Source organism: Mercenaria mercenaria, unplaced genomic scaffold, assembly GCF_021730395.1.
Source record: "Mercenaria mercenaria strain notata unplaced genomic scaffold, MADL_Memer_1 contig_4256, whole genome shotgun sequence".
In the NCBI taxonomy this organism is placed as follows: Eukaryota; Metazoa; Mollusca; class Bivalvia; order Venerida; family Veneridae; genus Mercenaria; species Mercenaria mercenaria.
In genome coordinates this window covers 4,539-18,171 of record NW_026462471.1, presented here as the reverse complement: position 1 = coordinate 18,171, position 13,633 = coordinate 4,539, and the positions used below count along the sequence as shown (strand labels likewise).

The 13,633-nt window shown below is 34.8% G+C and overlaps 2 protein-coding genes across 2 annotated transcripts; one reads left to right on the top strand and one right to left on the bottom strand.

The window, feature by feature from the left end:
• Positions 1-4,494: 4,494 nt before the first annotated feature.
• Positions 4,495-6,690, bottom strand: LOC128553729 (peptidoglycan recognition protein 1-like). Its single transcript, XM_053534906.1, has 4 exons — positions 6,525-6,690; positions 6,119-6,364; positions 5,575-5,695; positions 4,495-5,293 (listed from the first exon to the last, which is right to left on the bottom strand). Exons 2-4 carry the CDS (start codon positions 6,353-6,355, stop codon positions 5,088-5,090), a joined length of 564 nt encoding a protein of 187 aa, XP_053390881.1. The 5' UTR covers positions 6,356-6,364; positions 6,525-6,690; the 3' UTR covers positions 4,495-5,087.
• A 2,134-nt stretch (positions 6,691-8,824) lies between these two features.
• LOC128553728 (uncharacterized protein KIAA1958-like) lies at positions 8,825-13,180 on the top strand. The gene is made up of 2 exons (XM_053534905.1): positions 8,825-9,805; positions 12,991-13,180. The coding sequence occupies exons 1-2, from the start codon at positions 9,072-9,074 to the stop codon at positions 13,163-13,165; spliced, it is 909 nt and encodes a 302-aa protein (XP_053390880.1). The 5' UTR covers positions 8,825-9,071; the 3' UTR covers positions 13,166-13,180.
• Positions 13,181-13,633: the final 453 nt, after the last annotated feature.

The window sequence follows — 13,633 nt, the reverse complement described above, 5'->3', positions numbered from 1 at the left end:
GCGCTTAGAATGACGTATGTTTACTAGGTAATCGCCGGTGAAATAAGTGACAGAAGAGGAGAACGAACTCTTACTGTAAAACTAGACACTACAATAGTAGTGAGATGTTGTTTGTGCATTTCTTTAAGAACAGAGTTTATCAGCATTTGAAGATGCCGAGTTTGACACAGGAAAAAATTGTTATAAATGACGCTATGGATCATATTGTATGACCTTATAGTGTAAAAATCTATTCTCAACAAGTGTTCATAGTTGTAAATTTTACATTCACATTCACATTCATTTGTTGCAAATATATGTTTGTCTTTTTACAAATTCATGCTTTCATAGAAATGAAATTGTGAATTTATTGGTTAATTAAATAAATATAAATAAATGTGTATAAAACAACATCCATCTGTCTTGCTTTTTCGTTCTCCCGGTTAAAACAATTATTACCATTAGTGTTAACTTCGGTGGCTGATTTCTGCCAACTTCGTCTTTTCGCTTTGTCGCCGTATTATTATACTAGATTTATATAGCGACCTTTTCATGATTAATTTCACGTTCAAAGGCGCTTTACATAGTTCAATGCAGCCACACAGGGCGCATAATTCATCCTGTACTAGTACAGACACAGGGCGATCTGACCAGAGGGACAGAGTGAGACAAAGCCCCCTTGACAGAGAGATCAGAAATCAGATACAGGCTTGTCCGGTTAACTTAGCCTAGCTCGTTGCGAATAGACAGCCTGGTTCTTTAACGTGCCCAGTGTGTATCACTGATACACGCAAGGATTGCCTGGGTTCCTGACCAGTACACCTCTAGTAACTGTTGGGTGGGAAACACTGAAAAGCGTTTCTGAAAATAGCTGCCGTGGATCGAACCCCCGACCTCAGGATTGGAAGGCCAGTGTGTAAACCACTGAGCTATCTGCCACCCAAAAAAAGAAGAAAATAGTAAAATATATTTAGCAGTGCAAGCTTTTATTCAACAATCAAATCGGTTTAAGTAGTACAATGAATTCAATAACCTTATATATCTTTCTTTTTATTTCTATTTGTTACCTTTTATATACATTTTGTTATGAATGAAATTGTTATTTGCTTGAACAATATACATGTATATAACTTTATATAAGTTTTAAATAAGTTGTTATAAGTATCAGTTCATATCAAGTATGGGTTTCTTTTGGAACGGTCGAGATGAAGAGACAGTTTAAGACACAACATAGTAGTTCATTACAAAATGTATTCTTTGATATGTTTTTTTCTTTTGTGTTATTGTAATTTTTGTTTGTTTGTTGTTGTTTTTTTTTTCTCTCAAGTAACTTGCTCACATTAAATCTGTTTAGCAGAGTATAACATTCTTTCTATGGGAAAGACTGTATGCTGATGTTGAAAAAACTCGTTGCCCGACCTTTTTTTTTGTTATGTGTTAAAAATGTATGTACATTTGTGTGTATCTTTGAAACAGAAAGCAATAAAATATTATTAAACTGAAGATCTTATAACAATGGTGTGCGCATGCGCTACAGGAAGGCAACGAAGCGAAAAGGCGAGATTTTTCTTTGGGGCGTTGTCGCCTTTTCGCTTTGTCCCGGGCGACAAGGCGACTAAGCGAAATAGCGAGATGTTTTACACGGCGAATATAGCGCGTACATCGCTATTTCGCCTGGTCGCGTTGTGTTTTTTTGCTTGTCGAGTTCATAATCTAGCCTTTTAGCTCTGGCGTCCGCGACAAAGCGAAAAGACGACAACGCGCCAAAACCTGAAATCTCGCCTTTTCGTCCTGGCGCCCGCGAAAAAGCGAAAAGGCGACAACGCGCCAATACCAAAAATCTCGCGGGCGACAAAGCAAAAAGGCGAAGTTGGCAGAAATCAGCTACCATAGTTAACCTTAACCTCACTTTTCTACATTATATGCTCAAACTGAGATACTTCAACTAATGCGCATTATAACTAGTCAAATGAAAAATTGATGATTAGGGATTCTTAATGAACAACAATAAACTATTTTCAGTAACTTTGATCTTTCATCTCGACAAATTTAGCTTAAAGAAAAATGAGAAATTGACAGTTTGTATGAATTTACAAAGCGTATGTTTGATTTCCTAACATGATCTGACAGAATGTACCACCCGTCGCAATTAGCTTAAATAATACTAGTAATATCATTAAAAGCAGAAATTAAGAATGAAATGTTTAATTAAGAGAAGTTGAAATATTGATTTTGAAAATATTTAAACTGAAGATTTTAGACTGGGTTACAGATTCGTTCCAGTTGATTTACTCTTCCCCTTACCCCACGCGCACATCTATACAAGTCTCCCACAGTCCCCCATGCTAAATTTAACAAACACGGGCCATGTCGCGCCTTTGATTTTGTATCCAATTATACCTAAATGAGGATAAAATCATTCCGTATTCAGAAAGATATTTATCATTTTAAAAATCTTCTTTTTAAAATTTTCTTTTTCAAAACTACTGGGCAGATTTACACAAAATTTCACAGGAGGGATTCTCGGCCTCCTTTCAGAATTGCCAAAAGAATTAATATCTATACAGAACTGTGGTTGCCATGGAAACCGAAATGAAAATCTTTAAAAATCCTTTTCTCAGTCGGATTTCAAAACTATTTTGGAGAAATGAGCTCTGGGTATCATTCTGCAACAATTGCTTAAGCCATTTTATTTCGTTAAAACACATGGCCGCCAGGGGCGAGGCTTTTTTTCCCTATATTGTAAAATAATTTAAATTTTAAATTTTTCTCTAAAACCTGAAGATCTAGAACTTAGATAGATGGTATACGGCATTGTCTAGTGGACTTTACCCAGATTATTTGTTAAGATCGTAATACAGTATGAACGATAACTGAGTCTAAAGAATGGAGCATTATTTGTGAAATGGGAAGGTCGTACATTTTTAAACTCGTTATATACATAATGCTGGTATCCATTTTTTATTTCAATTAATACCGTAAAACGAGATGGAGAAAAGCATCTGTTGTCATAGAATATATAGATACTTTCAATAAGGTATGATATTTAGAGACAAAAACATAATTAAAAAATCCTTTCAGCTCCTTTGTTTGAAAGCGGCGTTTTGAATCAAGTATTGACCTAAACAAGCGAATCAGATTTCTTTGCCGCGCACCCTAACATGAACTTTATAGAGTTACCTTTATGTCACGTACGACCAATAAGTGCGACAGATAATATGATTTTCGACCAAGATTATATCGATATAATTTCTTTTCATATTAGGAAATACATTCTATAGACGGCATTCAGATTTTACGACGTTCTTTTAGTTCCAACATCTTACGAAAGCAGGTATTTTGCGCAGTCTATAAAATTCTCAAGAGAAGTAATCTCTCTAGATGAAAAGTTAGACTCGCATCGTTTTTAAAAACGTTTGAATAACTATAGTAACGCCGTATAATACCATGACCGAAAATATCTTATAATTCCCACGGACTAACGGTGATGACTCGATACTTTAAAGGCGGGTGGTATTTGATTCATACCTGATGAATTGTTAAATACACATTCACAGTGTCAACTACATATTTCATCCAATAGTTTACACTTATGGCGGCGAGGTTAAAATGGCTTTCATCAGTTTTATTAACTTCAGTTAAAAGAGATCTAAACGTTTCAAATTTCCCTCGTGTATTTAACCAATTTCTTATTTTCTCATCGCTTCTCACTTTAGGAGGCAAATGTCTCTTTCGTTGGATTTCATGAATTAATATACTGTTACAGTAGCGAACTTATCTAGCAGGAAATAACGTTCTTGACGATAACATAATATGTATAATATGCTTGTCAACGAATTTCTGTACCTTACGGGTAAGATAACGTATTTCTGTAACCTATGACACGTGTGTACCGTATTCTCTTACATTATGACACGTGTTTGTCGAAATTCTTTTTCCTACGTACCATGTGATCACACGGTCATGTCACGTCACGTGGTAACGTATGCTCCTTTAATACCGTATTCCTTGAACACTCTATTTTACATTACTGGACAGTTTATGCTGAGCGCCATCCGCCCGCTTAACTCAGTAGGTAAGAGCGTTGGTCTACGGATCGCAGGGTCGTGAGTTCAATCCTCGGGCGGGGCGTATATTCTCCGTGACTATTTGATAAACGGCATTGTGTCTGAAATCATTAGTCCTCCACCTCTGATTCATGTGGAGAAGTTGGCAGTTACTTGCGGAGAACAGGTTTGTACTGGTACAGAATCCAGGAACACTGGTTAGGTTAACTGCCCGCCGTTACATGACTGATATACTGTTGAAAAACGGCGTTAAACCCAAAACAAATGCTGAGCGCCAAGCAAGGGAGCTACTGCTACCATTTTTCAAGTCTTTGGTATGACACGGTCGGGGATTTAACCCACGACCTCTCGCACTCACTCGAAGGGGAAGCTCTACCACTAGGCTACCGAGGCGGTTAGTTTGACAATTTAGTTTCCTTTTTATATCAAAAATGACAAGTGCATATAATAAGTTCACATAACTTTTATTTTCTTTTTTATACTTCACTTTTTAAAGACACTGATAAACTGTATTATATGGTTTACAAGAATTTCTTCCAAATTTTATTTTAATTTTCATAAATTTATCTAATAACAAAAGCGAAAAACAGTCTACCTTGTACTGGACTACATAATCCTTAAATACAAATTCACACATATAAATCAGATAAAGTGTTAAATATGAGACATACTTTGCACTAATATGATAAAATAAACATAAAGATACATAATATAAAAAATAAAGATATGATCTGAGGGTGAAAAGTTAAATTCTTTCTTAAATGATAAATAACATTAAAACCAAAATCATGCAACAATCAATAAAAAAGCTTAACATCTTAACTATTAAACAATTTGTCACAAAAATACGTCAACACATTGAAGCATTTAGCCATTAAAAATATTCTCTCTCCTAACTATTCTCGCTCGGAAAATATTTCCTGTATAGTCTCTTCGCATGATTTCTTGTTATATTCTAAGTTTAAACGATTAATTAATAGCGTGTTTTGGTTTGACTTTTATTATCTCTTTACCACGTTTTAGATTGTTCATTTTCTGATTCTAAAAATAAAAATGTGGCCATAGTTTAATACGATCGTAAAATTTATCCCCTGGACAGGCAGTACTTTTCACATCACGGTGACCACGTAACTTGTAGTTGGATTTAAGCTTTCCTTCATCAACAGCCATTTCCAATAGACTCTGTACGGCATCCTGTGCTTCTGTGGATGGCTCTTCGGTCATGAAATTTCCAATGACAGCGATTCCTGTAAATATTCAACGTGGATCTTATTCATTTATATAATATGAAAATAAAATCTCGATGATGAAAACGATGCCTGTGATTACAAATATGATGATAATGAAAGGTGGTGGCAACGACGACGACGATAATGATGCAATGATATATTTGTTTGATGATTAATATAAAATGATTGCAATATTAAAATAAAACTTCAGGTACAAATAATTAATCATAATATTTAGGTTCCATTGAAACTTAACGGAGTTTTGAAATTAGTGTGAAATAACAAGGGTTTAACCTTACCAATACTGTTTTTATTAATTTTCCATACACCAGCGTGATAGCCAACTTTATTCCATCCTCTTCCTTCGTAAACGTTTCCGTTTTCATCCACAAGAAAGTTGTATGCGATATCAGATCCAATCTGTTATATAAATGTTAATACACTACACATTTGTTTCTGTTCTTACATGCAGCCTTCGAGTAATTGTCGTATAAAGTTTTAGTTGTTCTAACAAATCTTAATTAGTAACAAGAACGAGCTTTTCTTTATATGATAATTTTCAACTGAACGAAAAGCTTCATAGTATTAAAATGCAGTACAATTAGTCTAAAATGATATTTTAACGGAAACACGCAAGGCGAAATTTCAAATTAAATATGATAATTTGAACAAAATCAGAGACAATCACTGCTAATATTAAGAGTTTTTTTATAAAACTGCAGGAAACAAACACTTACTGATAAGCATTTAATATAAGCTGCTTGTGTTTTTCTTTTATGAACACCATTTAATTGCAATTACGAAAATAAAGTAACTAGTGAGATTTAAGAAACTTGATGATACCGTTGAACTTTCGATGTGATCAGCCTGTGTATTTTTTATATATTCTTTGCAGTCATCGATAGTTGAGCAACTCTGGGATGCTGTATGGTGAATCACTGCGTATTCAACCGGATGATTAAGGTTAGGGATGTATTTACTAGCAGACTGAGCACCCCAGTCGCTACGGGATATAATGTCAGGATATGAAAAGGCCACACTTGCGAAGCATGAAACCAAAATGAGAGTAGCGATATTCATGATTGCGCACTGAAATGAAAGTAAATAAAATTAACATAAAATAATTAGATATTCCATTTAGAATTTATCGGTATAGAAACAAAATGAATCATCGCCTACTGAACTAGTACTATTATAAGTAGTAAATGTATGAATTAAAATCGTAATTACAGCAAAAAGTGTAGCATACCTGTTCAGATGTTCTTTCGATTTTGTAATCTTACGACTTATAACTCGCACAACAGAGTATTTGGTCTTTCATTAATCCGGCTCCCTATATATACTATACCATACATCCTCATCCAACCCTGTTGTTTTGATAATGTTCAATATTTACATGACTACTGGCTTGTATTTCAGCACATCCTGATCAACAAGACAGTTTACATTTTTTTGCTTTAATTTAGCTTCAGTATCATAGCAAGTCTTTAAAAACATTTGAACATGTTAGCGCACATGAATGTTTTCTATCCCACCTGAAACATGTCCTTGTCCTGATGCAAATTAAAAGAAAACACACGAATATTTGCAACCCACGTGCAAATAAACATGTCTATTTCGTAGAAGTAATGAATAACATGACCGATGTTGATATTACAGCCTAAAAGGGGTACTGTTAACAACGGTTTAGAGGACAAATCGTGCTGAAAAACATTTGTTGTCGAAATGTTATTGTTTGTCTACAGTCGTAAATGTGCACTAAAGGGTTTAAACCTAAATGAAATTTAATACAGGTTTAAAAATAAAAATATTTAGATTTTGACAAGATAGAAAAAGGTTGAATTTCCTATACTTCATCTATGTCTATTTATAGGCATGTTTGTAAACATCACGTTATCGTTAGGGCACAGTACTATAAGGTATCGCACAGTATTATGGCGTTTTTTAATGTAAACAAACAAAAGAATAACATAGGATTAAGTTCATTAAAAACGTTTCCGATGCTACCACTAAATCCTCCTTGGGGGAGTGGTTACGCATCCCGTTTTATACATTTTCGCTTAGAGTTCCATTCCTAGACCCATATGTTTTATCTTTATTTTTTAAATCCTGTATTCAATTTCTTACGTATCAGTTAGGTTTAACAAAGACAAATGAAGTTAAACAACCAAGTTCTAATTTTTTCATTAACTGACATATATGTTATTTTTAACACGCAACCATGTTTAAATACACTCATCCGTTAACAACAACAACAACAACAACAACATTTATTCAGCATTAAGCAAAATTACGTTGCTTCTAGCCTAACATATATTCATATGGCAAACATGAAAAAAGAAACAAGAGGGTCATGATAACCCTGGATCGCTCACCTGAGTAATATGAGCTACATGTTTCAAATGTCAAACTGATAATAAAATATTAAGAAAGGCAGTAAGTCAAATTCATGGTCAATGAAATTCAGTTTTACGATTGGTGTGCAAAACTATGTATGTCATCAAAACTTCAAGGCTTATCTTCAAAAACAAGAAAGTAGGTCAGTAGGCCAAGGCCACAGTCAAGTGACATCATATTACTTGGTGTCATCAGGTAATTATAATTAAACAGTCTTGGAAATAGGATCAAATGATTTTTTAAGTATTTTTTCTTTTATAACTCACACAATAACTAAGTGACCCCAGGGCAGGGCCTCTTTTAACCCCAGGGGCATAATTTGAACAAATGTGGTAGAGGACTAAGAGAAAACGCATCATACAAAATATCAAAAGCCTGGGTCGTTTGGTTTCAGACAAGAAGATTTTAAAAAAAATATATAACTCACATAATAACTAAGTGACCCCAGGGCAGGGCCTCTTTTCACCCCAGGGGTACAACTTGAACAATTTGGTTGAGGACCATAAGACAATACTACAAACCAAACATCAAAGGTCTAAGTGTTGTGGTTTCAGACAAGAAGATTTTTAAACTTTTTTCCTATATAAGTCTATGTAAAACTTGGGACCCCCGGGGCGGGGCCATATTTGACCCTAGGGGTGTAATTTGAACAATCTTGGTAGAGGACCACTAGATGATGCTACATACCAAATATCAAAGCCCTAGGCCATGTGGTTTTGTACAAGAGGATTTTCAAAGTTTTCCCTATATTAGTCTATATAAACCATGTGACCCCCGGGGCGTGGCCATATTTGACCCTAGGGAGATAATTTGAACAATTTTGGTAGAGGACCACTAGATGATGCTATACACCAGATATGATAGCCCTAGGCCTTGTGGTTTTGGACAAGAAGATTTTTAAAGTTTTTCCTTTCGATTGCCATGGCAACCAGAGTTCTGCATGGAATTCAATTCTTTTAATAATTTTGAAAGGGGGCCACCCAAGGATCATTCCTGTGAAGTTTAGTGTAATTCTGCCCAGTGGTTTTCAAGAAGAAAATGTTTTTAGAAATTGTTAACGCACGACGGACATCAAGCGGTCACAAAAATCATGAAATTAAAGAGAAGCTTCTATTTCATATTATACTTTTCAGGCATATGACTTACATTTATTTCATGCTTTTCAGTGGTTTACTGAAATATAATGGTAGATTATATCCTGGTAAACCCACAGTGAAATTTATCAAAATATAATTTTCACTGTGCCGGACTACTTTCTTCCCCCAATTGGACACCTCTCTATGTACATGTATATACATGAGGTGACAGGTTGGTTGTAGTAGCTTCCCTTTGTTTACATGTTTGTAACAACAACAACAACACCTGTCAAATCTGACGTCTGCTTTAGTATACAATCAAGATGTCTGTAGAAGAACTGGATCCAGAGGTCTTGAATGACATTTTCACAAATTTCTTTGACCAGGAGGAATATGGAGACTTTCAGGTTGCAGACAGGAACTTTAGACAAGTAGATGCTGACCAGTTTCTTAAAGAAAATGAAAATAAAAATACCCAAAAGAAGACAGAGAGTGACATGAAGTTATTCTTCTCTTTTCTGATGTCAAAAAATGAAATGAGAAAACCAGAATACATTCCCCCATATCAGCTTAATTCATTACTGTGTGAATTTATCTTGGGTGTTACCAAGAAAGATGGCAGGGAATATGAGCCTACAACTTTGCGGGGCTTTATAAGCTCTGTTGACAGATATCTAAAAGCAAGTGACAGCAATGTTGCCATATTCAAGGACAGAGAATTTTCCAAAACACGAGCTGTCCTTTCAAGAAAACAGCAACAGCTGAAAGGCCAGGGACTTGGCAATAAGCCGAGAGCTGCAGAAACCATGACAGAGTCTATCATTGACCAGATGCATGAAGCCAGGACACTAGGTGACTACACTCCAAGGTCTTTGTTACACTCCATGTGGTTTGTATGCACAAACCATTTTGGAATGCGGACAGGCAAAGAATGCCGTGATCTCTGCTGGGGAGATATTCATCTTAGAATGGACGAAACTTCTGGTGAGGAGTATCTTATATATGACCAAGAGAGACAAACCAAAACCAGATCTGGTTCAAATCCTCGGGACATTAGGTACGTTTCAATTGCATTTTTATTTAATGGCTTTATTACACTCCCGCAACGTCGAACATGTGATAAATAGCGGATATTACATGAGTGTCTTTTCATATTGAATTTATTAAACTCGTTGAATAAAATGATAAAATGCGAGGCTCTGCCGAGCATTTTATCAATTTTATTCAACGAGTTTAATAAATTAAATGTCGAAAGACACAAATGTAATATTCTTTTCATCACATGTTAGCTATTCATGTCGAAACATCAAAAATTCAACTTTCTTTTACTATACAAATAAGTCAATTTGTCCAGCGTCTCCTATACTGTAAACGACGTCGACGTCAAAGCGTTATTACACTAGTGTATTATCATTTTTATTTAATGGCTTTATTACACTCCCGCAAAGTCGAACATGTGATAAAGTAATTTAATTCATATACAGTAGATCTACCATAATTTTTGTGTTGTTTTTTTTCAGTGTCACTGAATGAGCACTAAAATTAGTAATTTCAAAATTTGTGTCACAAATTGAAATATCTCATTCTTCCACTGATATTTCTTTTCGGTTTATTTCATGCACAAAATGCTTTAAATATTTTGTATTTTTGATACCATCTTAAAATATCTTTAAAATTGCACAAGCTTTCCTTGTGAAAATGTGAAATCTGTGAAATAAAAAAAAAAATATATGTGAAATCTGATATTACAGGAGTGTCTTTTCATATTGAATTTATTAAACAAGTTGAATAAAATAATAAAATGCGAGGCTCTGCAGAGCATTTTATCAATTTTACTCATCGAGTTTAAAGGCACTGACCTCCAGATTTGGATAAATAATACAGGGACTGCGTTTTAGGCGAAGTTGAGCGAAAACTTCGCTTTAAAATATTTCACTTCGCCCTTCCCGCCCAGAAAAGCGAAGTTCAAGTCGCCCTAAAATTGGATGAAAGTAAAACATAATTGGCAATAAAGTGTGCCGATATTATACATCTCGGTTATGTAAAGTCTGTAAACACAATACGCAATACACAGGATGTCACCGGGAGGCACGCGCGGCGAAATGTGTCCATGACAACATAAGATGATCACTCGATTTCAGATTGACGCCGCATGATAAGCTGCTAATTGTTTGCATTTAATGTGATTGCAGTAAACGATAATTAAAGAATGAAAGAGTAATAATTAAAGCTGACCGACATCGGAGATCAGAGAGCCCGAAAACTTCGTAAAACGGCGATAATTAACTTCCGAATTACAAACCTAATTACGTGTCAGTCGGCGCGTGGAGTGATTGACATCTGTCAGTAGCTAATTAACATACGACGCTCCGCCTACTGTCATACTTAAATTGTGGCGGCGAACAATTGAAATTCACCGAGATTTTGATTCACAATGCAGAACTTCGAACTCGAGACGCATTTCGCGGATCGAGCCGAAGCACGGGACACTTTTTTTGTGCGGGTCAGCTACGAGTTTTTCTTGATTTTCGCGGGTCAAAACACGGAACCTCGGGTCAACCGAACGCCCTCGGTACTTGTCTTATCCAGTTATTCTTGTTTTCAGGTAAAAATCGTTTCGAAATTTTTATTGCCATCACAGTGTAGACTACCCGTTACTCCCGACGTTTATTTTTCAATTGGGATCTGCTTACTATTCATTTTAATCTGCATTTCTCTTTCATTAAAAACAGATGTAAGTTAAATACATGGCCCTTGACAAACTATTAAATTTATTGTTTGATAAAAATAGCAGACAACTCTTTTAGTTAATTCTGAAATGTGTTAAAGGGAGGTAATACATTTAACCAATTTTTAGATTTTTTGTGTCAAAATATGTAGTTTTAAAAATATTGCCCCTGTTTTTTAAGTATTTTATCTACTGATCAATACAAATAACATTTCATTGTAAGATTGAGAGGTTTTTAAACTCTGTAGTTTGTCAACTTGAAGGAACATAAAAAAATTTAAACTCAGAATGCTCACATACCTGAAAAAGCTGCTCTAGGAAGAAAAAAATTTAATCCAAGAAATATTAAGTACTGATTATATGAGGAAAGATTTGTTGTGTCAAGTTGTTAAACATTTTGCAGTAAAACAGTACAAATATGTACTGTATTGTTGAAACATTGCACCGTTTTTATTTAAGTCATAGCAAGCTAATACTACAAATGGAACTGAATAAACATTATTATTGTTATTTAATGCATGTAAGCAATGTCCTGTCTCACATTTGCCGAACTTCTCCCAAAATTTCAAAACTTCTCCCTGTTTCCCCAGGAGGGAGAAGTCACTTCTCCCTAAATTTCCAGGCTAAGGTAGTCCCTGATAATATTTTTTCTTTCAAATTGAACTTTGGTCATATTACGAACATTAGAATATGAGTTTTTGTTTCTAAAATAATTTAAAAATCCTATTCAAGAAAAAAAGATGACCGTCTCGGCAATCGAACCCCGGACAACCACGGCAATAAAGACATTTTCCCGTCTTCGTAACTAATAAAGCTATTGAGGAATTAGTGAGTTATGATTTCAAAATACAGATTTTTATAATTGAGACAGTTTACCTGGAGTAATGCGTTACAAACGCATTTCGATTTTCATCGTAAAAAGTAGAAAAAACAGCAAATTCTAATGTGTTTCCGTAACATGATATAGTTTGTCAGTAATTAAGTTTTAAACCCTTCTTAAGAAATATAGCATTTATTTCCAGATATCTAAAAAATCTTTTAGTAGACTAGTAGAATGATCTGGAGGCCAGTCCCTTTAATAAACTCAATGTGGAAAGTCACAAATGTCATATTCTTTTTTCCCCACATGATAACCTTCCCTGGCGAAACATCAAAAATTCTACTTTCTTTTACTAGATTATATGAATAAGTCAATTTGACTAACGTCTCCTATACTATAAACAACGTCCACGCGTTTACTGAAATATAATGGTAGATTATTTGTAATGATAACGATAAACAACAAAACAGCTATCCAAACTGGGATTCGAACCCAGGCCTACTGCTACTTAGTAACAGCCGTCCTTCCGCTAGACTATTTGGATGCACAACTGTTGTATGTTGCTACAATCACCATTACGATTTAGAGTTTTTAGACTTGCATTTTTTCTGTAAAATGTCTGTCAAAAGGTTAGAGACTGTAATAAAGATAAATGTTTTAATGATGTATAACAGTGTAAATTTCATTACTTCAGAGGTACAAAACCCAAAGCCTATGCCACTGCTGACGCCCAGAGAGATCCTGTACATCTGTACAAGCTGTACAGCCAGAAACGACCGGACGAAATGTGCAAACCTGACAGCCCATTCTTCCTTACACCAAATGATAAACCACAGAGATGCTGGTTCAAAAAAACCCACTTGGAATAAATAAACTTTACAACATTATGAGAGACATGAAGGCTGAAGCAGGAATTGAAAATCCCAGAATAACGCCTTACAGGTGTGCATATTATACATCTATATTCTTATTTTATGCTTTTCCATGGTTTATCTAGATATAATAAATGAACAGCTGAAAATATCCTGATATAGCAACGTTTTATAAGCCTGATTTTATAGCCGATATTGTTCTGAGTTCCAAACTGAAAATTTTTCCCCCCATTTTTCTGCAAACATTTTCAATTCAGAGCTTTAAAACGACAGTTTTACTGGAATGTCAAGTACGTAAATTATAAGCCGTCATATGGATACTAAAACTTTTTCCGACAATCAAAAAAATTCAAATCTGACATCTATTGATCTTTTCTTTCCTTTTCAAATTCATTTCTGAAAAAAAGAAACACCCTAAAACTGTAAAATATCTACTTTTGAAATACCCTTACCAAAGTCATACCT